At 43.2% G+C, this 26,071-nt stretch overlaps 2 protein-coding genes across 6 annotated transcripts in view; both read right to left on the bottom strand.

Annotated features, from left to right (window-relative positions):
* Positions 1-26,071, bottom strand: part of GARRE1 (granule associated Rac and RHOG effector 1) — an 83,026-nt gene that overhangs the window by 29,831 nt on the left and 27,124 nt on the right. For 4 of the 5 annotated variants that reach the window (XM_007165080.2, XM_007165081.2, XM_007165082.2 and 1 more), the window contains one exon: positions 19,768-21,063. In XM_007165080.2, coding sequence (XP_007165142.1) covers positions 19,768-20,262 — 495 coding nt within the window. In that variant the 5' untranslated portion in view covers positions 20,263-21,063. Of the gene's footprint in view, positions 1-19,767; positions 21,064-22,600; positions 22,719-26,071 lie in introns of all 5 variants that reach the window. The other variant, XM_057533960.1, reaches the window with a different exon arrangement.
* LOC103013656 (capZ-interacting protein-like) lies at positions 24,428-25,587 on the bottom strand. The gene is given in 4 exon segments (XM_057533708.1): positions 24,428-24,544; positions 24,546-24,607; positions 24,610-25,506; positions 25,509-25,587. Coding segments are annotated over 4 exon segments (1,140 nt in total). The 5' UTR covers positions 25,573-25,587.

The raw sequence follows: 26,071 nt of genomic DNA, 5'->3' as shown, positions 1-26,071 counted from the left end.
CATAGTTATTGCATAGTTAGTAACATAGCTGTATGTCATATTTCCAGTCTTACAAAACAAAGCTCACAGACCTGTCTTCTAGGAGTCAACAAAGCATACTGTTAAGTCCATTTGTCAGAACAGTAGAAACCCACTCACCTGATACGTATTAGTAGTTGGTTGGTTGATGCAGTAGTCCGTTAAAGTAGAAAATTCATTAAAAAAACTACCATATACATGCTATGTTAATATATACTATTAACATGTAATTATAATATATGTACTAAAAATATACTACATACCATAAACATTTGAAGATACAAATGTGCCTTTATCTGCCAACCTCTGGCATTGGCTAAAGCTGTTCTCTGACATTACTTGTCGTTCCCCGTGTGCTTTCTTGTGTTAACTCCAGCTACAAGGTGTTCTCTATGACTTCCTACTTCTTTTTTCTTTAAAAGACAGCAAGAATTTGCTGCTTGCAAAGCAACTTGAGCAGACACTTTCCAGATTATTGACATGTCCCCCTAATCTTTTACAGTTGTTTTAGTCGTACAAAATTCAACAACAGTAACAACAAAACCTTTTTGTAACTCCTTTATCATGTTCCATAACATTCAAAACATTTTTAATGGAAGGTATTTCATATTTCATTGGCCTATACAGTGGATTACTTACTAACAAAAAATTACATATTTTATTGAGTTTGTAATCCAACTGGAGCATAGCTGAGAGGGCCCACTAGCTGCCAGCTCTCAGGGCGCTGCCTTGGGGAGGTGGTGAAGGTTTCCATTGCCTTTTACAAGGAACTAAAATCCAACCCCACTGCCCACACTTTGGCCTAGTCCTCTTCCTTGGAGAAGCCCAAAATAAGACTCAACCTTGGACCTATCACCTCCCAGCACACATTTCAGATGCTGCCCTTTTCCACCCCCACTGGGCAGAGCTCTTCTTCCTGGAGAAAGAGAGTCAGGCAAGCTCCCAGTGGTGACACTTACTCCCTCTGAATTATTTTCCCCTGTGGAAATCACCAGGACAAAACTAAAGCAAACACACAAAACTCACACCAAAGCATCCTTCTTCTATAGGGAACCATCAGAAATACAGGCTGAATTCCGACTCAAACAAACCTTCTGGGTCTCCACTCACATCTCCCTCAAAGCTCCACCCCATCAAAGATGGGGCAGAGTGAGCCACACAGAATAAGCAGACCTAGCAACCTAGGAACTTGTGCCACAGACAGAAAAAAGAGTATTTAATTAGCATTGTACATAATATCAGCCAGCCTGAACGAAACACTCAGCATGTACTTCACCTGTGCTAAAGATTTCACACTGATTATCTCATTTAATCCTAGGAACAACCATATGAGGTCATTTCCATTTCACAAACAATAAGACTAAGGCACAGAAAGGTTATGAAACTTTGTCAAGGGGACACAACTGGATGTGGCAGAGGGGTCACTTGACTCAAGTGTCTATGCCCTTAGCCATTGTGCCCCCCTGCCTTCAACAGGCTCTACACACGTGAAGACAGCTGTGGGCTGGCAGCACTGAGACCAGACACAGGACAGCAGCTCAACCTTAACTGGCTTAGGCCAGAGTGATATGGTGTCCTGACGCTCCACACAGAGCAAACCCAGGAGGAGAAGTGAAGCTGGGTCCTCAGGCACACAAACTCTTCCTCCTCCTCCTTCCTTAGCCTCTTGGCAGGCTGTGGCTGAGGGAGGAGGAGGGAGAAGTGGAGACGCCATGTGCCATTTGCTCTAGGCTCACATTCTTTCAGCTTTTGACAGATACAACTGAGTCATTCAATCTTTCAACAGATGTGTAATTTGTGAATGCCTGATATGTACAAAGCACAAAAAAGCCAGAAGATACTATAAGAAAGACAGCGAACAAGTCACTGTCCTTGTTAGGGTTACCTTCTAATGGTGGGGAACAGTTAAGTAGATATGCAAAGTCAGGGGCTACTGGAGAATGAACACTAAGGAGTGAGGTGGGAAGGAAAAGGCTCTCTGAGGAAAAGACCAAGGGAACAGATGGAGTAACCCCTCTCCCTTCTAAAGGAAAATTCTGAGAAAGGCCTCTGAAGGCCTGATGTAGGGTCCTGGGCCCAGAACAGGACATTCTCTGATAATGCTGGTTGATGCTAGGCTGGGGGTTGGGGAGGGTCCTCTTGTTGTCAAGGGCAGAATGGTGGAAGGAGGATGCTTCTGTTGCAGGAGTAAATGGGGGGAGAGATGGTGGACAGTTTTAAAAGGCGGACATTCGGAATATTGTCTCCACCACTTATTACATGCTTGACCTTGGATGAGTCATTTAATATAAATTTCTTCCGTGTATAGAAGAAATGATGCGAACAAGAGCTCAGCATTTCCCTCCCCCACCCATGAGGTATGTAGCACAAATATGGGTTGTGACAAAATATTTGTGTTGTAAACAATTCATTAAAAGCCAATCAAACCAATGGTTACACCCTGGAGCTTGGAAAAGCTTTTTTATTTATTTATTTTTTGACTGTGCCACGCGGCATACAGGATCTTAGTTCCCCAACTAGGGATCGAACCCGTGCCCCCTGCAGTGGATGCATGGAGTCTTAACCACTGGACCAACAAGGAAGTCCCTGGAAAAGCTATTTTAAAAATATCTATTCTACAAGTTTACCTAAACTAACAGACGTATAAACACCACCTTTTCCAGATAGAGGACAAAGCTCAATCTCCAGCCTGCCTCTGCCCCCCTTTTCTCTACAAAATCTCCTGTCTTAGCCCAGCTTCCCTCCTGTAACAGACTCCATCCTCTCCATCACAGGGATGAGCCAGTCCTTGGGGTCTTCCTGAGAAACCTGGAAAGAAATAGAGACTCTAAAGTTATGAATTTGGAAGCATGTGACCCAAGGGCTGAGGACAGCTACTTTCTCTTTCACAGGGAGAACGTTTCCTGGACTGCAGGATCCAGTGAAGCTGCAGAACAGATGTGGCAAGCTGGTGGACAAATGAGTGGAGTGGTCAAAGAGAGAGACATTTTAAATGTCAATGAGTTTAAACTGTCAGTGGAGCTATAGAGTTCCACGTCTATCAACCTGGAACTTCCAGAGTTCCAGCTATCATTTACTGAGTGCTTAACCCATACCAAGCACCTGACGTGCAGTGAAGTGACTCAGGGGGGTGATAGCAATTCATCCATTTTATAGATGACAACACCGAGGCTTAGAGAAAGAAAGAACCTTGCTCCAGTGTCAAGCAGGTAATAAGTGGTGCAGTACAGATCTGATGCCAAGTCTGTCTGACTCCAAAACCTGTGTTCTAACCATCAGGCTATGCTATCTTCATATGACAAGATCCAGGATGTAGTCACGACAGTGACTAAGGGTACCAAGAAGGGGAGAGGAACCCTGTGCAGGAACCCTGATGTCTCCCATACAGTGTCAGGCCCCAGTGTCAGCCCAGTTCCCTGGGCTGGAAACGGAGACTGAGAGGCATGGCTCAGTCTTCTCTAACTGTGGGAAAGGGGCTGCGACAAGAGTAAAAAGTGGGGTAGCCTGTGGCACTTCAGGGTGGCATGAGTCTCAAAGTTCATGATCTGCACAGCAGACTGCTCAGACTGGCTGCAAACAGCAATGATAAACTGGGAGAGGACACACAGGGCTTGGGAAAAGAAGCAGCTTCTCTTACCTCTAGAGGAATTCCAAACCCCAAAACATCTGTTCAGGCCTTCAGCACATCAGTCCCATTCAACAGTTATGAAGAAAGCAATCAGATTTAATCTTACCCTTGGTGTTTGTATTAGTAAAAAAAATATCCATTCATCCAAAGGCATCCCAAGTTGATGGAATCTGGGGCAATAAGAGGCTGTTATCAGACTTGCATTAAGAGAAACATTTTGGTGTGACTTAATTCCTCATAAAGGCCCAATTCCTGAATACAGACAATAAGCGACCTTGCCACTTCTGCCTCCAAATATCCATGGAGCATTCTGGATTACTATAAACAGCCATTGAGGATCTACTGACATGAAACCTTGTTTTCTGGGAATCCCTGATGGCAGAGGAAAAGGGTACACGTTCACTTTCCCATTCCCCTATAAACGTACCACATGTGCTGCTAAGGGGGTTATGTTCATGGATATAACCAGGAAACCTTTTCTTTTTGGTGATTTTTATATTTTATTAATTAAAGCCAATTTTAGTTTAAGGTCATCCTATTTTGAACCCTAAAAGAACACTCTTTCTACACCACCATAGTCAACTCTACCTTCCTAGAATATTTTCACAATTTTAGTTACTCCTCTTCTAGGGCCAGGGCCTGACTCAGCCCTTACTATATCTGCACGTGCTGAAATCACGAAGTGCCCAACTGCACCCCAGCTGCCACACACCTTGTGATTTTCATATCAATATACACAATGTCTAAGTTCATTTTTTGCTCAACCTCACTGAACAATTCATCTTTCTCACATCCCTGCAGAGTGAAGAACAAGTAAAAGTGTCACATATACCATACTGTCAAACATTTCCAGGGGTTCTAGCATTTACTTCTGATCAGTTTAAAAGTCGAGAATGAATGAAATGAAGCTGATCCGGATTGGCTGCTTTTATTAGAAATTCCAAACTCATTCAGTCATTTCTCTCTCTTCAAAACTTACTTGTACCTTAAACATTACAGTTGGTTCCACGTGTTCCCAATCTTTTATTCTTATGATAATTCCAGAGTTATTACATAATGACCTAACCAACAGACCAGAATGTGATACAAAGACGTAAATGTGTCTCCAGAGAAATACAGAATGCAGTAGACCATGCCTGGACTATGGAAAGTACCTTATGGAGATTAAATTATGGCATAAAAATGTAAAAAACAAGCTTACTGAAACTAACATGTATAGTCTGACCTAAAAACTGTTTAACAGTGAGTGCTTAAATATTAAAAAAAAAAAAAAGCAACTAACAGCAATAAAAAAAGCAACTAACAAAACAATAATCTCTTTGCAGTCAGTATTAACCTAGAGCACAAAGAAGCTGCCATGCTATGTACAGAAGAAAGAACTAGTGAGGAGAGAAAGCTAACACATCCCCAAGGGTAGATGAGCCAACACCAAATGTTAATCATTCGGACAAGATTACATTCTGCCCCTAGATATGCTGCTTTACTGCTGGTAAAAATATCAACAGACACAGTTTCTGAACTCCTACTTCATGGCCCAAACACTGTGGTGCATAAAACCTTTTATACCAGTAATACATATTCATTGCAAATAAATTACGGGGAAAAGATCAGCTAAATAAAGAAATAAACAGTATCAAATATTACTAAATAGCTATAACCACTGATTACATGTTTCTGATACAGCCTACATTTGTACCTGTAGATTTTTTTTGTAAAACTAGATCATGTTGTATGTTATTTTATAGCCTGCTTTCCAAAATAAAATATATCAAAAATTTATTACATGCAACACACATAGGAAGTTATTTATTTATTTATTTATCACCGCACTGCTCGGCTTCCAAGATCTTAGCTCCCCATACAGGGATCTAAACCTGTGCCCCTTCAGTGGAAGCACAGAGTCCTAACAACTGGACTGCCAGGGAATTCCCAGGAAGTTGTATATTTCAGCTACATTGCTATCAATGGTAGTAACTAACAGGATAATTATAAACTATCATCCAGGACATGAAAAAGTGAAAGGCCAGTGAGGGGAACTAAGTCTATGGTAGACAAAGGAGGAATGGTTGTTATTGTTCAATAGGTACAGAGTTTCAGTTTGGGAAGATGAAAAAGTTCTGCAGATGGCTAGTGGTTGATGGTTGCAAAAAATATGAACATACTTAATGCCACTGAACTGTACACTTAAATATAGTTAAGATGGCAAAATTTATGTTATGTATAATTTACCACACACACAAAAAAGTACAAGTGCTTCTAGTCACCCCCTCTGCTACCATTCTATTCCAAGCTACAATCATCTCTTGCTTGGATTACTATAACAGCCTCTTAACTGACCTTCCTGCTTCCTTTCAATTAGGATTAGTTTTATCTACACATTACAACAACGACAACAACAACAACAACAAATGCAGTGGTTTAAATAAGAGCAACGTTTACTTCTTTCTAAGGTAAAAATAAATCTAGGGTTAGGCAGTCCAGAGCTGGCATGGAGGCTCCCGGGTATCACAAGGAGCCCAGTTCCCATCTTTCTACTCTTCATCCTCACACAAGGCTTACATACTGGAACTACCTCATAGTTCTAAATGGTTAAATGACCTTTAGCCATTCTGCCTGCATTCTAGATAGTAAAAAACTGGGGGGGGGAGTGGGGAAGAAGGTAGCACCCTTTTTCCCTCTAAGGAAACTTCCCAGCAGTCTCATCCAAAACCTCTAGTTACATCTTCATGAACCAAAACTTAATTCAAGTGACCACTCCTAGCTGTAAGGGAAGCTGGGAAGTATAGTCTCTTTTCCATGCATAATATTCCTGAAAAAACAAAAACAAACAAACAAAAAACCCTCCAGAGTTTTTGTTGTTGTTGTTTTCTGGCTGCGCCATGGCAGCTTGTGTGATCTCAGTTCCCCGACCAGGGACTGAACCCAGGGCCCCGGCAGTGAAAGCACCAAGTCCTAACCACTGGACCGCCAGGGAATTCCCCAGAGTTTTGTTATTAAGGAAGAAGGTGACACTAGATATTGGGAGGCAACTAGCAGAGTCTCCTCTCTCCCCTAGAGGCTACTTTCCACACAGGAAGTCTTATAAAACAAAAGTCAGATTATTTCACTCCCCTGCTCAAAGTCTTCCAATGGCTTTCCATTACAATCAGAAGAAAATCCAAACTCCTCATCTGTCCTACAATACCTTACATGATCTGGCCCCTGACTAGTCTCTGAACTTATTATTTCCTATCCCACCTCTCTCTACTCTTGCCACACCGACCTTCTTGCTATTCCTCAAAAACTGTGAGCACAGCTCCGGTCTCAAGTTTTTGCACCAGCCAGTTCCCACTACCTCAGGGTTTCTCAACATCACGACTACTGACACTGGGGGCCAGAGACTTCTCTGTCGTGGAGGGCTGTCCTATGCAGCGTAGGATGTTGTCAGCAGCATCCCTGCTCTCTACTCACCAGATTCCAGCAGCAATGGTTGGGAGATGCAGCCACCACAACCCCTCAGATCATACTGTTTTGAATAAAATGTCATATCCTTACTGGTAAACAAACAAACAAAAAACAAAAATTAAAATTAAAAAACAGTAGAGGGGCTTCCCTGGTGGCGCAGTGGTTGAGGGTCTGCCTGCCAATGCAGGGGACGCGGGTTCACGCCCTGGTCTGGGAGGATCCCATATGCCGCGGAGCAACTGGGCCCGTGAGCCACAACTACTGAGCCTGCGCGTCTGGAGCCTGTGCCCCGCAACAAGAGAGGCCGCGACAGTGAAAGGCCCGCGCACCGCGATGAAGAGTGGCCCCGCTTGCCGCAACTAGAGAGAAAGCCCTTGCACAGAAGCAAGGACCCAGCACAGCCAAAAATAAATAAATAAATAAAATGCTGGCTTAACTCCTAGAGAGTTTCATTATAAAACAACAACAACAACAACAACAAAACCAAAAAAAAAAACAGTAGAGAAATCTCTTCCTCCTAGGGTGACTTTTGACCTGCAAAAGAGCTGCAATAGCGCTCAAATGTGGCAGTCGACAGGAGCTTTTGAGTATCCAGGCATCTGTTTTGCTGCAGGACTAAAACATAACCTGAAGGACTACAAGGAAGAGATATATCAAGACTCTACCTTCTCCAAATCAATTTGAATTAAAAATCAGAAATCTAAGAGCTTTGTGCTCCTGCAAACTTTTGCTTTTCATGATCTGGGGTCTGAGTCTTGTCACCTAATGTTCTAGACTTCATGCAGAAACACCATCTGGCCATGGGTGTTTATGTGCGGGGTAGGGGGGATGGGATATTGGTCAGAGGCAGAAAGAGAAACTGAGATCCTAAAAGATGACAAAAATTGTCCCCTAAATACATAGTGAGTCACTGAATTTCTGATTCCCTAACATGCAAGTCCAGCATCTTTTACTCTATCGTGCCTCCTCCTTCAAATCACTGCAGGTCCTCTGGTGTAACACTCGAGTTCTTCTAAATGAGTAAGATTCCTCTCACTCTAGCCCTAGCATGAAAAAAAAAAATGCTATTTTTCTGACAATCAAAGAAACTTCCAGACATTGCCAAGTGTCCCCTGAGGGAGAGCCCACCCTGACCCCATTTGCAAATGAACCACTACCTTACCTGGAGCATCCTTTCCCCTGGAATCGTACAGCTATCGCTTGACAGGCATTGCTCAAATGTCCCATCCTCAGAGAGGCCTTTCTTCTACCTCTCTTTCTTCATCATTCTTTATTTCTCTTCATAGCACCTCTCACTACCTGACATTATGTTTGTATGTGCCATTTATTTTTTCTCTGTTTCCCGACCTAGGAGTTGAGTTGGATGTGGACAGGGTCTTTGTTTTGCTCTCTGTTGCATTCTCATTGCCTGGCACACAGTAGACAATCCTCCTATACATATTTGTTGAAAGAAGAAAAGAAAGCAGTTGCTACTCTCCACATAAAAGCACCAAACTAGGCCAAGAGCAGCATGGTGACTGCAGAGCTGAGGGCAGGACATCATGATGTCTGCATCTATGTGCAAGTGACAACTCATTCTTCCCCCCAAACTCTTCCTGCTTTCTTTCCCTGGACAGCTCTTCTGCAGCCTGCCCACAGACACCAGCTGCAACCTTGAGCTTACTTTGAGGGTGATATCACCAACAGGCATGGGGGAGATCACGACTCTTCTGGAGAGAGAAAGTCCATAAACCACGCAAGGCTTTCCTGCAAGTGACACACTCATCCCTTGAATGAAGAATCAAGTATAACATTTGTTACGCCTTGGAACTGTATGCTTATTCTTTCAAACCGAGAACCAATGTAATAATTAACGGGTATGCTGTTGAGGGAATAAAGGGTATATATAATGGAGTAAAAAGATGTATTTTCCGGATATGTTTGCATATGCATGTCTGCTGCTATCTGCACAGATACATAAAACAATTAATAGTGGTTCTGTCTGGAACTGGGATGGAGTTGGAAGAGAGAAGCATTACCTTTGGAGAAGGGACTTATGCCATTCAGAAGTGTTAGAATTTTTTACCTAAGCATGCATCATATATAAGAAAAACTAATTTGTTAAAATTAATAATCAATAGTAATATATCCAAAGTATTCCCATTAAAATGAGGACCAAAACAAAGATGCTCATTCTTAACACTGATTGTTTTATACATTAAAACCTATGATCAGGGAGTTCCCTGGTGGCCTAGTGGTTAGGATTCTGGGCTTTCACTGCCATGGCCCAGGTTCAGTCCCTGTTTGGGGAAGGTCCCACAAGGTGCAGCCAAAATAAATAAATAAATAAATAAATAAATAAATAAATAAATAAAAATTAAAAATAAAACCTATGGTCAACGCAACAAGATATATAACTACTGGAAGGGAGGAGATACATGTAGATGACATGACCACATATACAAAAATAAACCAATTGAAACATTAGAATTATTGAGTCCAGTCACATGGCAGGAGACAAGACAAAAATATAAAAATCAGTGGTGCTTCTATGTTATAGAAAAAACTTTTAAATATAATTTCATTCATGACAGCAACTAAAATAAAGATTACGTAAGAATGTTAAGAATATACACAGCCACTAGAAAGGAAATTATGGAACTTTACTAAGAGACATAACAAAAGGCCTCATAGAAGACATAATAAACTGCTAAGATCCTGAAAAACAAAACAATTTAGCAGGTGTATCCAGGATCATAAATATGTTCCCCATCACATCCTTTGACACGCACCAGCTGGTATTTACAGTGTGGCCTCCCCAACATCTAGCCCCGTGCCTTTGGAAGCAGCCCTCAGGGAACCACTCCCCCTGCACTCTCAGTCTGGTGGTACCCCAGCCCCAGGAGTGGGCGCACAAGTCAGGCCTGACCAGTCGGTGCGTTAGTTTAACCTTTCTGGCCACAAGGTCCAAGGACAGGCAAGTGACCCAAGCCAAGCCAACCAGACTGAGTTCTAGAATTTTGTCAGAACCTGGGGGAAAGCAGAGGTGCTCTTTCTGCTGAGTTGTTGGCAACTCTGGCATGGAGACAGTCTGAGTCTGTTCAGCACTGTGTGAGCCCCTGGATCCAGCCATGCCCAAAGAGCTAACTTTCTTCGGTTTCATGGAGTCAATACATTGTTTTGTTGAGAGGCAGTAGAGTGCTATGGTCAAGAATTGGTACTCTATTATAGAGTCAGACTGCCTGGGTCTAAAGTCTGGATCTGCCATGAAGCTTTTGATAAGCTGTTTAACCTCTCCACACCTGTCTCTTCGTCAATAAAATGGGAATATGAATAGTACCTAACTTACAAGGTTATTAACAGAATTCAGTGAGTTAATGTGTACAGTCTCAGAACAGCGTATAGCATAAGTACTATGTAACTACCAGCTTCTTTTTGCTTTTATTGTTGTTTAAGCTGTTCTGAGTTTGGTTTCTGTCACTTGTAGCCACAGTATTTTTTAAAAAAAAAACAAATCAATTCATATCAGTCAAAATCCCCCTTTAGGACTTCCCTGGTGGCGCAGTGGTTAACTCTGCCTGCCAATGCAGGGGACATGGGTTCGAGCCCTGGTCCGCGAAGATCCCACATGCCGTGGAGCAACTAAGCCCGTGTGCCACAACTACTGAGCCTGTGCTCTAGAGCCCGCGTGGCACAACTACTAAGCCCACACACCGCAACTACTGAAGCCCGTGCGTCTAGAGCCCGTGCTCCGCAACAACAGAAGCCACTGCAATGAGAAGCCTGTGCACCACAACCAAGAGTAGCCCCCGCTCGCCGTAAGTAGAGAAAGCCCACGTGCAGCAACAAAGACCCAACGCAGACAAAAATAAATTTAAAAAAAAATCCCCCTGAAAAAAATCCCATCTCATTCTGTATAAAATCTAAACTCTTATCAGGGCCTACCAGGTTCTCTCACAGGTTAGGTAGGCGGTTCCAGTGTGGGGGCTGGGTCCCCTCACAGTGAGCTGGGTGGGGGGACACTGAGCCCACAGGCAGGTCTGAGGCTATTTTCCATCTGCATCACAGCACTGCTCACACCTATGGTCACAGTCTACTTATTTATCTGTCTTGCCCACCAGGCCTAGAGTGCTTTTTCTTTTTTTTTTACATTAATTTTTATTGGAGTATAGTTGATTTACAATGTTGTGTTAGTTTCTGCTGTATAGCAAAGTGAATCAGTTATACATATACATATATCCGCTCTTTCTCAGATTCTATTCCCATATAGGTCATTACAGAGTATTGAGTAGATAGAGTTCCCTGCACTATACAGAAGGTTCTTTTTATTTTTTTTTAATTTGTTTTATTATTTTTGGCTGTGTTGGGTCTTCATTGCTGTGCGTGGGCTTTCTCTAGTTGCAGCAAGCGGGTGCTACTCTTGGTTGTGGTGCGTGGGCTTCTCATTGCAGTGGCTTCTCTTGTCGTGGAGCACAGGCTCTAGGCACGTGGGCTTCAGTAGTTGTGGCATGTGGGCTCAGTAGCCGTGGCTCGTGGGCTCTAGAGCACAGGCTCAGTAGTTGGGGCGCACGGGCTTAGTTGCTCCGCGGCATGTGGGATCTTCCTGGACCAGGGCTCGAACCCGTGTCCCCTGCATTGGCAGGCAGATTCTTAACCACTGTGCCACCAGGGAAGCTCTCTTTTTCTTTCTAATTAATTTATTTTTTATACAGCAGGTTCTTATTAGTTATCTATTTTATACATATTAGTGTATATATGTCAATCCCAATCTCCCAGTTCATCCCCCCACCATCCCCCCACCCCCTGCTTTCCCTCTGTGGTGTCCGTACATTTGTTTTCTACATCTGTCTCTATTTCTGCCTTGCAAACCGGTTCATCTGTACCATTTTTCTAGATTCCACATATATGCGTTAATATACGATATTTGTTTTTCTCTTTCTGACTTACTTCACTCTGTATGACAGACTCTAGGTCCATCCACGTCTCTGCAGATGCTTTTGATAGTCCTCATTCATCTTTGCCAGCTTGCAGCCAGCTCATCTGTATTTTACCTTGGAGGGTGGGTGGTAGCAGCTACGTGAAAAAGAAAGCAGGCCAGGTGACTGGAGCCTCCTCCAGGAGCTAGTGGGGCCTCAGAAAGGATTGGGAGTGAGCAAGGACTCACAGCGGTTCCTTTACTTTCCCATGTCTGGGCACTTCGGCATTAGCTAGGTCAGAACGGCCAGTCTCTTGGAGGGATGGACACTGCAAACAAATCCCTTGGCACAAAGACTGCACTGGCCTGGAACAGTGGAGAGGTAAAGGACACAATCCCTGTGTATGTTGGGCCTAGAAAGATTTCAGGCAAATGTCGTCTTTACAGACACTCAGATTCCTGATCTGTAAAGATGAGGAGGCTGCCAAAACAGGCTATTATCCAATTCTGTGAAATCTCAGAAGCTGACCAGTAACCATAAAAATTTAGAATAGGGGGCTTCCCTGGTGGCGCAGTGATTGAGAATCTGCCTGCCAATGCAGGGGACATGGGTTCGAGCCCTGGTCTGGGAAGATCCCACATGCCGCGGAGCAACTAGGCCTGTGAGCCACAACTACTGAGCCTGCGCGTCTGGAGCCTGTGCTCCGCAACAAGAGAGGCCACGATAGTGAGAGGCCCGCGCACCGCAATGAAGAGTGGCCCCCGCTTGCCGCAACTAGAGAAAGCCCTCGCACAGAAACGAAGACCCAACACAGCCATAAATAAATAAATAAATAAATAAATAATTAAAATAGCTTTACCTTTAAAAAAAAAATTTAGAATAGGAAGTAATTCAGGAAAGGTAGTCCTATGTTAAATTACATTCCATGAACTGTTTTATTTGTTTCATTCTAATTTGCCCATCAAACCTCATTTTTCCTTACATTCACTCAAGACTTTTTAGTAACTATGAAATGTTAAATCACATTCTCCTAAAAGAAAGCAACATTGCCATTTTAGTCACCAAAATTACGAGCACAGCATTCTTTCCCTGACTCCTACCTGCTGCTGGGGTCCTGCCTTCAAAGGTTTCTTTTCTCTATTCTCATTTTCTTCCTTGATTCACTTTTATTTTCTTCATTTTTCTGAAAAGCACCTGCCTTTCTTCTCATCACTATACCTTACTCAGTGACACTCTCTGTGATATTGTGATTTATAATAAATATATATTTTGGTATTCTTCCAAGGTTTCTGGCACACAGCTCCTAAAAACCCTTGGAATTTTCTAAGTGATAAGAGAGAGAAAGTATCTTTTGTTATTCATAACAAGCCTCTTTCAACCATACCTGAGTTTATGTCAACGAGGTGACTTTTGGAAAGCTCCTAAGGATGCGGGCTGGTTGCCAGGGGAACCAAGTTTGAAACTTTCAGACCAACCCCTCGGAAGAGGGGAAGAGGCTGGAGACAGAATCAATCACCAATGGCCAAAGATTTAATCAACCACACCTGTTTAATGAAGGCTCGAAAAAACCCAAAGGACGGGGTTCAGAGAGCTTCTGGGTTAAAGAACAGGTGGAGGTGCTGGGAGGGCAGCACGCCTGGAGAGGGCATGGAAGCCCACACCACTTACCACATACCTTGCTTTATGCATATCTTTCATCTGGCTGTTGCTGAGTTACATCCTTTTATAATCTAGTAAGTAAAATGTTTTTCTGAGTTCTGTGAGCTGCTCTAATAACGTAATCAAACCTGTGGGGTGGTCATGGGGACTTCTGATTTGTAGCCAGTTGGTAAGAAACATAGGTAACACCCTGGACTTGTAACTGCTGTCTAAGGGGGCAGGGTGGGGGCGCAGTCTAGTGGGACTGAGCCCTTACCTGTGGGATCTGATGCTAACTCCAGGTAAAAAACATCAGAACTGATCCAGAATTGCTTGGTATGGGAAAAAACCCCGCCAACAAACTTATGACCAGAATGCCAGAGATGCAGTATTCTGTGAGCAGACAGAAAACAGAGGAGTTTTCCTAAATACTTCCCTTTCTGTTAGAAGACCACTTCACACGCACAAATCACTTATGAAATGGAATCATTTATTGGGTGTTCCTGATACATTACTTCTATCATGTGGTCGAAAGTTTCTCTCTCCCTTTTTTTAAACTTGGAAAATGTCCCAATATACACAAAAACAGAATATAACAAACCCCCATGAACCCATCAAAAAGCTTCAGTAACTATCAACATTTTGCCATGTTTTTTTCATCCTTCTCCCCAACTCCACCTTTTCCTGCTGGAATGTTTTGAAGCAAATCCCAATTGACCAGGACACAGTACATGTTCAAAGTTCCCAACTTATCATTTTTTTTAAATTAATTTTTATTGGAGTATAGTTGCTTTACAATGTTATGTTAGTTTCTACTATATAGCAAAGCGAATCAGCTATACAACTCTTGGGAACCCTGTACCAACACTGAGGCCCCGAGGTGAAACTGGAGCCCCAGAGCTGCCACGGGGTGAAGAAAGCAAGGGGAGAAGTGTCATCACTTCATCGTGCTGCCCTCCCTTCACCTTCCCTTCAGAGGATGACCTCTTTACCTGTCTGACCTCACACCTAGTGTCTCTGTTTTGCTCACTGTTTCAGCCACAATAGGCCCTCACTGCTCTTCAAACACTCAAGTTTGCTCCTGCCTCAGGAACTTTGCACTAGCTGTCCCCTCTGCCTGGAATCCTCTTTTCCTGGTTATTATTGGGGCCTACTCCTTCATCTCCTTCAGTTCTTTACTCACACATCATGTTCTCAGTGATGCCTTTTCTAACTATCTTATCTAAGATCACAGCCTTCATCTATCTATGTGAAGGGAGGAATTTCTGTCTTGCTCACCACTGTATCCTCTGTGCCTGGAACAGTCCCTGGCACAAAGTGTGCAATAAATATCTGTGGAATGAACGCATGAACCACAAGTCAATTTGATTCTTTTATTTACATTTGCACTGAAAAAGTAATTTTATTTAAGACACGTGATAGATGTTTATAAAAAGAAGTTAACATCTTTGATTTTCTAATAAATAGAAAACCTAATTATGGGGTTGTCTATACTTCTTTAATATGAACTACATGTTTTACTTGCAAATGATCCTTAGTTAGGATACCAGATTTCTAGGACAAATAAAATTGAAGTAGATAAAATCAAAGAGAACTCACAGCCACTCAATTCATGTAGCCTGGCATGTTACAGGAACATTAGAATTAACACACCAATGGAGATGCCCCTAGACTTGAAAAGAAAAGATAGAAACATCAGGTCCCATATGGTCTACCTCTAAAAAATGTTGTGGGGTGTCAAAGCTTTGTATAATGAACAAATTCAATATGGGAAACCATATTTTTCCTGAGTTCACATTTTGGCTGGACTGGCAGTTCGAGACTTACACAAAGGAATCCCCATGAAGCACTTGATTAAGATCATATTTCTCATTTTAGACAACATTTTAGACAACATTTACAACAATGTAAACTATACATTTTCTATAAATCCAAAGGGGGGAAAATCCCACCTAAACTATCAACTGGCTTGCTCAAAGATTCCTAGCTACAGCAAGTGGACTCCAAGACATCCCCCACTCCACTTCCTTCCCTATGTACCCCCATTCTAGGTGCAAGGGAAATAGAGCAGTGACTATTAGTACAAGAGGTCCCCTAGGGCTTTTATGCTGGAAACGTCCTGGCAGTTTCTACATCAGGCAAGGTAATACTGCTGCCACCTTACAACACGAAAAGAGAAAATAACACAGAAGGGAAAGGGAGGTGCTCACCTCAAGAACCAGGAAAGAAATGAGCAGAGCAAATGTTCCAGGAGTGGCAACTTTTTCCACCTAAAAGGGTTCCAGTGAGACTAATCTGCTGTATATTTCTCTCTTTTGTTGGCTCTGTACATAATTGTGCTCTGTACTGCAGAGAAGGACTAATAACACTTTTCAAGCCATGTTGGAAGCAATAATAATAAGTGATGGTGATGACAACTAACTGGGTACAGTGTTTCACACACACTAATCGCTTCTGATCTTCACCAGAACTCTGGAAGGTGGGTGGTAATTCCATTTTGTAGATGGGCAGACTGAGGCTTAGAGATGTTAGAAGATTTGCTCAAGGCCATACAGACAATAAGAAGCAGAGTCGGGGCTCTGCTGGTGGTCCAGTGGTAAAGAAGCTGCCTTCCAATGCAGGGGACACGGGTTCGATCCCTGGTCGGGGAACTAAGATCCCACATGCTGCGGGGCAACTAAGCCTGCGTGCCACAACTACTGAGTTCGCGTGCCTCAACAAGAGAGCCCACATGCTGCAAACTAGAGCCCACGTGCCCTGGAGAGAGAAAACCTGCACGCCACAACTAGAGAGAAGCTCATGTGCCGCAAAGAAAGATCCCGCATGCTGCAGCTAAGACCCGTCACAGCCAAAAAAATAAATAAAATAAAAATTAAAAAATGTAGATAATTAAAAAATAAATACAACACCTTTATAAAAAAAAAAAGCAGAGTTACTTTCTACTCACAACTTATTTCTCTAACAGAGAGATTATGAGGTTGAACCACCCGGGGTGAAGGGGCAAAGTCACTGCTGAGTATAGACAGGACAGGACTCATGTACACCCTGCCTGCCCCAGAGCACACAGTTGGCAACTGCAGTTCCTAGACACAGGCACCAGGATCTGTCAGTCAATGAGCATATCCGAAACCTGGCTGCAAGTAAGGCAGCATTAGAAGCACGTTTTGGCTACCTTCAGGGGTGGGACAGTGGAACTGGTACTTTGTCTTAGGTTTCAAATGGTCAAGCGTTTGAATACTGAATTCAGGGCTTTTCTCAACCGCAGTCCTGGGCTAAGCTCTTGAGCAGAGGTCCTTGTCTAGCCAGTCAAGTTCATCAGTGTTAGGCCACAGACTTCTTTCCCCAAGGATGAATGCTAAAGAGCTTCTCTGGGCCTTGCTGATAAAATCTTTAAAAAACCAACAGGAAAAAAAAAAACCCCAAATGCCCAGCTATTCCATCTGAGTTGGTGAATATCCTGAGAGAGAGACCACGTCAGTACATAAATTCCAGAAACAACAAATACTGTTCTGTGGAAAGAGCAAAATGTTAAGTCTGCAGGCCTACATTTCACAATCACATTTTAGGATTTACTTACAAGTCAGCAGTTTGAAACCTAGAATACACTATATTCTAAAACCCATCAACAGCACTTAGTTTCCAGTTTAGCCTCTGAAAGCCTGTTTAGCCCATTATATACAAAAACATGGTAGTATTCCAGCTATCCTAATCGCATTTCAATGGGGAAAGTCAAGCCAAAATTCCAAAACACAACAATAAGAAATATTTCCCCTTCTCAGCTCAAATGGTCCATGCTGGTCCCAGGAAAGCAGAAAGGACAAGGTAGGTGCTACTGTGCCCAGTGGCTTTACTAAACCCAACTCCTCAGGGTTGGTTCATCCTTCTCTAGCTGTTCTGACCTGGGGAACAAGGGCACTTGCCCTACAGGGTTGGAGGGCAAACAGGCCTAGCTCTGTCTCCTCCAGCACCTGGAGGCATGGACTGAAGAAGAGCCCAGTAACGTTCAGGTTAAAATAACAGGCTTCGGCCTCATTTTCAAACCATTCTTGCCTGACATTCTAAATAAAGCTAAAGGTGCTTGTGTCATTGCAGGATGGGAGCTGAAACAGCTTGGGTCTAATATTGTTCAGCACATTCTGAGAGGGCAGAGGCCCTAACTGCTCTGCTGCCACATCTCTGCACAGCAGTGACCAAGCATCCTGCGGGCTGAACATGGTTCTTCACATAAAACAAACAAAAGTCAAAGCTGTACATCTGTGCCTATACACACAGTAGTCTGGAATGGCACAAACCAACCAGTTAACAGTGGTCTCCTCTGGGAAAAGGAATGGGATGGGAGAGTAGAACAGTAGTTTTAAGTTTCACTGCTTGAATTTCTTTTGAGAAGTACGTTTTTTAAAAATACGCTTTATATGTGATTTACATGTGTAATTTAAAAACTACTTTAAACTTTGACAAGCCATTTTAAAAATAGTTCAAAATCATAATTTCTCTGAATATATGATGTGATCATAGAAAAAATCAGAAAATAAAAATAAACTTGGATAGGTTCAAAATAGAATGAGCCAAGGAGGATATTATACATTTACACCAGCAGATTCAGCAAACTATAACTCATGGGCCAAATACAGTCCAACAGACAGGTCTACAAGGTAAAACTGGTTTCCGCATTCTTAAAGGGTTATTTTAAAAAAACAAAGAAGAATGTGAAAGAGACACATGTGGTCCACGAAGCTTAAAATTTACTTACAATTTGCCCTCTACAGAAAAAGTTTGATGATGCCTAACGCCTGATATACACCAAGACTATTGTGTCTTTTCAAAAATAGTTTCTGGGCTTCTCTGGTGGCTCAGTGCTTAAGAATCCGCCTGTCAACTCAGGCGACACGGGTTCAAGCCCTGGTCGAGGAAGATCCCACATGCTGTGGAGCAACTAAGCCCATGCGCCACAACTACCGAGCCTGCACTCTAGAGCCCACAAGCCACAACTACTGAGCCTGCGTGCTACAACTACTGAAGCCCGCGTGCCTAGAGCCTGTGCTCCACAACAAGAGAAGCCACCACAATGAAAAGCCTGCGCACCGCAATGAAAAGTAGCCCCTGTTCACCGCAACTAGAGAAAGCCTGCGCGCAGCAACAAAGACCCAAGCAGCCAAAAATAAATAAATAAAAACAAAAATAGTTTTAAATTCCTCTTATAAATGCCTTCAAAATCACAATATGCCTTTTAAACACAATAAAAAATGAGTCATACTACTTAATAGCCTAACTTTTTTTTCCCCTAAACCCACAACAGTGTAAGTTAGCTTATTCAGCTACCACAATCATCAGATTTAGTTCAGAAGACTAGTGATTTCCTAAAATCAAACACAACCCCAGGATGGGGAGAGGAACATTCTCCCTCCTAGCATCCAGAAACCTAACCTCTAATGTGCTGCTAAAACATACAAAGACACATGGAAAAATCAAACTCAGAAGAACTCTCTGAGCAGGTAAAAATAATTTTAAAAATCTAGCAGTGAAGTTAATTTAACAGATGACAGTTTAATAAATTATTTCCTAAACGAAGGAAGGAAAAACATCATCTTTATTCTGAATGAAATTTGTATTCCAATCTTACACTCTAACGTAGAGTCCTGAAAAAGGGAGAATATTTCATTTTGATTACCAAAGACCCTAAGAAATGTACTGAATAAGAATCAAATGCATCCAAATATAAACAGATGTAAATTTAGAACTGAAAAAATAACTTATCCTGTAAACATGTGTAGAACTTTCTACATTAAACCAATGGTTCTATATAATGACAATTCACAAAGAAATCTTCATAATCATATTTAGAATTCTCAGTCCCTACTATGTACTTTAACAGTAATGTTATTTGGAAATTAAGTTCCAACTTGAAAATGTAAAGAATATAAAACATAGGCTGATTTGTTTGTTTAATAATCTTCTATCTTACTTAATTTGAAATGAAAGCAATTCAGAACCTGGCATGCAAAAAATTTTTACAAGGACAGGGTTATCAATGGAAAGAGGACGAAGACCATCATTTCAGTGATTTGAGAAAAAACTAAGACAAACATTCTCACTTACCTCTGGAATACATTTTCCTACCCAAGTATGACACAGAAGATACTCTACCTCAATGTCCTGAAGACTGAATTCCTTCTGATCTGTAAAGTTTGCAGCCCCGGCACTAAGTTCCATCAGCATCTTGGCGATCTCGGGCTTTATGGCTGAAGTCAGCCGACTGGCTGCTTCCATGACGTGCTCCTGCACATCTTTGAGTTGCATGGCTGCCTTGGAATAGTGAGAGTTCCTGAACACAGTGCTGAAGAGATCTGTGAGGAAAGTACTGGCACGGCAGAAGACGTTGAGGGCGTCCAGGTATTTGGAGATGCCCTGCTGGATGTCAGCAATGGGAGTGGAGTGGGGCATGGCATGGTGGCAGCTGCCTGCAGCAGTCAGACTGCCCAGGGGGGCGGTGGTGGCCGTAGATGCCAGGGGAGCACTCAGTGCTCGGCCCAGCTCAGGCATTGGGTACTGCTGGTGCTGCTGCACCTTCTGCTTGGACCCGCCAAGCAGGAAGCGCCGCTTGTAGTCCATTTTACTGTCCTGGGCACTGCAGCAATACATGCGGGAAGGGGAACTGTCCCAGTGACTGCGAGAGGGTCAGGGTCCTGATTCCTTTTTTTTCCCCCCTAAAACTGTAGCTAGGTATAAAAATAGTGGAGTTCTGCAAATCTAAGTTTTAAAAAAGGCATTTCCATGAGGCCGGTGACCATGTGATCCAATGTAGTTGTGAAAAGGACAACAGGTTTATATAATTAATATTTTCAGTGTAGGCAGGACCTCTGACAAAAAATAAAAGTGTGTCCAAAATGCTATATAAGAAATGTTAGCATTCCACTCTCTTAATAAAAAGATATGCTTGCTGAGAAAAATGTTTACCTAGAATTGCTTTGCAAGAATATTTTGATACTTGTATTTACAATGGCAGAAAAATAACTTAACTTTAAAAAATGTAATATAATGTAATATAATGTATCTTCAATATACCAGAAAAGTTAGAACCCCAAAACCCACAAGCTGATCAACAGCAATTTAAAAAGCAGTACAGAATTACTTCACACTAAGTCCTCAGTAAGGAAGATCAAATCTCTGCAGAATTTTGACAGAGCCTGCCTGCCAAATCCATTTACCTGTAAAGTGTCTTCTCAATGCGAAAAATTTCCTTTAATATTTTCTGAAAACAAGGGTTTTTTTTTTAAAAAAAATGGCATTTATTATAAGTCCTCTCCTTCTTTTCTTTTGTTTGCTGAGGTAGCAGTTTCCTTATAACATTAATAAGAGGTGCTTCCAGACTGGGTTGGCCCTCAATTGTAAAGTCTGAAGCAAGAATGCACAGATGTATTTGTAAGGCTTCTAAGTCATTTCCTGTAAGGGGAAAAAATAAGACAGAGTTAGGAAAGTTACAAGACAGTGAGTAATTCTGGAACATTAACTCCTGAAATGCTATTATCCACAAAGGTGGGCTCCAAATGAATAAGAAACTATATAAAAACCTTATAAAAGCAGGTACAATAGTGAGAGTGAACTATGATATGACGACTGTTAGAAAATTCCTCAAGTTGTAGTACAAAAATAATGCAACAAGAAGTTTGATTCCCCACTAACCACTCCAAAACTCAGGCTGACAAGTGACACATCAAGCAGGGCCTGGACTCATGTTTGTGTTTCCTCCTCAAAGAGCTCACAAATCCACAAGAGGATTAGAAGAGTACACAGATTAGGTGAGGGCTGTTGACAAGTAGAGCACTCACAAAACCTTAAGGGGGATTTGGAAATGGAGCAATGAACAAAGATTGAGAGAAATCAGGAAGGTTGTTATGAAGAAAATGTTACTCGGAGCTAGGCCTTGATTGTAGGATAGGTTTTGATAAGTGCAAAAGGGATGGCTGGGGCTCACCAGATGAAAGGACCACCACAGCAAAGGCCCTGAAGCAGGATGGCTTAAAGTCTGTTCAGGATACCCATCTGGGCTGAAGTGCAGCATACAGAAAGACAGAGCCTGGAGAGGTAAGTGGCTGGCAGGTTTGTAGACAGGATGCTTCTCATCCTCACCCAGGTACCAATTTCCCCTCCAGATGTTTGAAAGGAAGCCTCGGAGGGTGTGCAGGTTCTTACACCCTGGGGAAGCTTCTATAGAACCCCTGGCTCTGGATAGGTGCAAACAGCAAGGTCTGAACACCTCTGGTTGCAGTTTCTGAACCTACAATAGTAGAGTAATGTGATTCTTCCTACACAGCTACAACTAGGTTTACACTTGCCTAAACTATCTATTCTTCCAAACATAACAACAGTTCAAATATGTTTTATTGAATGATACATGTAGTCTATATTAAACTTCAATATACATGATGTCTGTATATAGTTTGGTTTACTTATTGATAACTAGGCTTTCTTTCCATTTTCCTTTTTTGATAGATAAAAATAAATATGTCATACCTTATCACTCATCATGGCCAAATACCATGCCTCCTTTACGGTTCTACAATTGCATTAGGAACACAGGAAGGCAGGCAGGTTATAAGAGCAAGAGATGAGAAAAGTGCTATGGATACAAACACATACTCTAGAAGTATAGCAATCCTAACCCAGCTAGCATATAAATCCAACTAAACCAGCCACCATTTGTAGCTCTGTGTTCAAGAGAATCTTGACTCTTAAAAACTCTCATAACCTTTTCAAGAAACAAGATATCAAACAGCTATATGTAAGAAATCTGTTCCCAAATGTTCATTTTTAAAATTCATTACAATAAGGCAATCATATCTATTCCTACCCAAGTGCTCCATTGTTATCAATGTGGCTGTACAAATTCCGACGTACAAAAGAAGCACTCAGCAGGAGTGCTGAAGGATGGAAGTCTGCTCACACAGAAACTGTGTGGTCTGTGAAAGAAAACCATCACCTTGAATTGGCCATAGTGAGTGTCTTGAGCAACCCTGAGGAGAACCTTCCTTTGTTCTGTGTTGTACACTGGTGCCCCTGGCTCTGAGAGTTCACCCTCATTCCTCTGCCAGATGATCCTAGAAGGTCAAGTAAGACCCATATACTTACTAATTTTTTAAAAGTCACCATAAACATTAAAATTTTTTCTGTTTTACATGCTTGCAAAGTTTATGTAAATGAAACTTGTAATACTTAAAAATATACTTCACCAAATTCATCTACAAATTCAATGCAATCTCTATCAAAACTTGAACTACCTTTTTTACGGTAATAGGCAAGCTGATCCTAAAAGGCATATGGAAATGCAAGGGATCCAAGACGACCAAACGAATATTGAAAAAAATATGTTGGAGGACTCACACTTCCTAATTTGAAAACGTACTGTAAAGCTATAGTAATAAAGACAGCAGAGCACTGGCGTAAGAAATGACATATATGTATCAGTGAAACGCAGTTGAGAGTTTAGAATAAACCCATACCTCTATGGTCAACTGATTTTAGACAAGGGTGCCAAAACCATTCAGTTGGGAAAGAACAGTCTTTTCAGTAAATGGTGATGGGACAACTAGATATCCACATGCAAAAAAAAAAAAAAAAAAAAAGAATATGAACCCCTATCTTATATCATAAACAAAAATTAACTCAAAATGGATCAAAGACCTCAATGTAAGAGCTAAAACTATAAAGCTTTTATAAGAAAATACAGGGACTTCCCTGGTGGTGCAGTGGTTAAGAATCCGCCTGCCAATGCAGGGGACACAGGTTCAAGCCCTGGTCCTGGAAGATCCCACATGCCATGGAGCAACTAAGCCCGTGTGCCACAACTACTGAGCCTGTGTTCTAGAGCTCGTGAGCCACAACTACTGAGACCTTGTGCCACAACTACTAAAGCCCGCGCAACCAGAACCTGTGCTCCACAACAAGAGAAGCCACTGCAATGAGAAGCATGCACACGGCAACGAAGAACAGCCCCTGCTCGCCGCAACTAGAGAAAGCCGGCGCACAGCAACAAAGACCCAACACAGCCAAAAGTAAATAAATAAAATAAATAAACTTAAAAAAAAAAGAAAGAAAATATAGGTGTAAATCTTTGTGATCTTAGATTAGGCAATGGTTTCTTGGACACATCTCTTTTTTTTTTGCTGCAACAGACACATATTTTTTAATGTTTCAATAATTATCTCTTCTCGTCCAGTGTTTCCAAAATTGGTTGGCCAGTCAAATTTGGACCAAGCTGAAAGGTTGTCTCAGGGTCTCTATACAATTTAAGGTCTTCTGTAACTTACAGGATTTATATTTCCAGTGATACTACTTTGTTTCTAGCTACCTGAAATGAGTTTTTACTTACATTTGAGAACTTAAGAACAATAAAAAGGCTATCACCTTACATAAACACAATCTGATTAGGTAAATCCCAGTCCAGTTCTGAGGTCAGCTATAGGGTTAGGTGGGTGTGGACAGTATCTGGGCCCCACAGTTTGACCAGTATCCCTGGGGAGTTGTTACCATAGTAAATTGTTTTAAATACGTTTCTTTTTTTTTTTTTTTTAAACCAAGTCCATCAAGTGACACAAACTCAAGTTGATAGAAGTCTTGGCCCTCAGATCCAATCTCTGTCTCCGATGGTGCAGAGGTCGGGAAATTGCACCCTGTGTCCTCAGGCTGACTCCAGACCCTCACGCCATCCTGCTCCTGCGATGGCTTCCTTTGCTGTCACTACGATCACCCCTGCTACTTCAAGGACACGGCTCCAGCAGCTTCATCACTAGGCACAATGAGATCTTCTTCATCTTTTAGTGCCCTGGACAGGGGTGTTATCCTCTGTCTTGGGGACCTCACTGCTAGTGTCCAGCTGGGCATGGACAGTGCCAGGGTCACAGCCTGGCTTGAGGACGGCCCCCTCCATCTTGCTTTTCCTTGCCGGTCCCCTGCTCAGGACTGTGGTCGCCCTCCCCTCCTCCAGGATGGGCTGTGGGGGGGTCTCCTCCCCCACAGCTCCCTCCTCCAGCCCCTCTGTGTCTTGGCTCCTCTGTCCGGGCTCCTCCTCTTCACTGGCCACCCTCTCCTTCACCTCTGTAGGCTCTTCCATCTGCTCTTCAGCCGGTTTCTCCTCCGTGCGGCTCCCACACCCATCCTCTGCCTCTAGGCTGGAGGCTTGGGCTGGACGCTGGCTAGCCCCCTCCTCGGAGTTCCCCATGGCCGTTTCGTGCTGCTGGGCTACCCCCGAGGCCCTTCCCTTCTCCTCCTGCTTCTCTGTCCTGCTGGGCGTCCTCCTCAGAGGAGGGGATCCTGGAGTCTTGCTCTTGGCTGGGAACACCTCGTCCCCATTCTCTTCCTTGGCACCATCCTCCTGGGAGGACTCCACGGCCCTGAGCTCCCCCAGGTCCCCACAATCCGACTGGGGCCTTCTGAATCGCCTGGAGGGAGGGCACCTTTTTATGGAGCCCCTCGTCTGCACCTTACTGTAAGAGGGCAGATGACTGCCTTCAGGAGGCTGGTCAAAGCTGACGGGCACCTCCTCTGGCTCGCTGGCCTGAGACCACACGCCAGGGCTGCTGGGGGTAGAAAGCTGGCTGTGAAATGGTGATACCATGGCCTTGAGTCCGGGACTCTTGGGTGAGGCCCCAGGCAGCAGGGCCGCTGGATCAAAGGCTAAACTGGCCTGGAGCTTCTCGATCAGAGGCGAGCTCTTCACCTTGACTTTAGGAGGGTGGTTTGCATTGGGCGGTGACTTCTCTTCACCATTCTGGCCCAGTTCTACCCTGGGGAGGAACAGAGAGAGGGAGCAGGGCAGTTTCCTTCTTGTTGGTTTACTGGCTGGTGTCTCCTTTGCAGCGGCTGCCTGCTCCCTGAATCGCTCGGCCATTGGGCCACCGAGGGGGGCGCCGAGTCGTCCACACTGGCGTTGGTCTCTGCCGGCCTTTCCTCCATGTCCTCCAGGTGCCAACTCGGCAGTGGCTGCACGCGCTCACTCTGGCCAGGGCTCGTGATCCCTGCTCTCTGCTCGGCTCCCATCGGGCTGGGTTTGGCTGCAGCAGGCACAGTGCAAGTGGGCGGCTGCGTGCCTGGCTTGCTGGCTGCAGAATGCCCCAGCCGCCCGGGCCCTGTGCTAGGGGAGGGGGGAGGGGGGAAGAGGGAGGAGGGAGGAGGGAGGGGAGGAGGGGGGAGGGGGGAGGGGGAGGGAGGGGGAGGGGAGCTGGATATGACGTCTTAAAGCACAAACAACAAAAGAAGAAATAGATAAACTGGACTTCATCAAAACTAAAAATGTTTGTGCATCAAAGGTCACTATAAAGGTGAAAAGAAAACCCACAGTATGGGCAAAAATACTGGAAAATCATATATCTTGTTAAGGGTCTAGTATCCAGAATACAAAAAGAACTCTTAAAATTCAACAATAAAATGACAAATAACCTATTAAAAGGTGGGC

The sequence above is a fragment of the Balaenoptera acutorostrata genome, chromosome 19 (genome assembly GCF_949987535.1).
Source record: "Balaenoptera acutorostrata chromosome 19, mBalAcu1.1, whole genome shotgun sequence".
In the NCBI taxonomy this organism is placed as follows: Eukaryota; Metazoa; Chordata; class Mammalia; order Artiodactyla; family Balaenopteridae; genus Balaenoptera; species Balaenoptera acutorostrata.
This window is presented reverse-complemented; position numbering and strand designations above follow the sequence as displayed.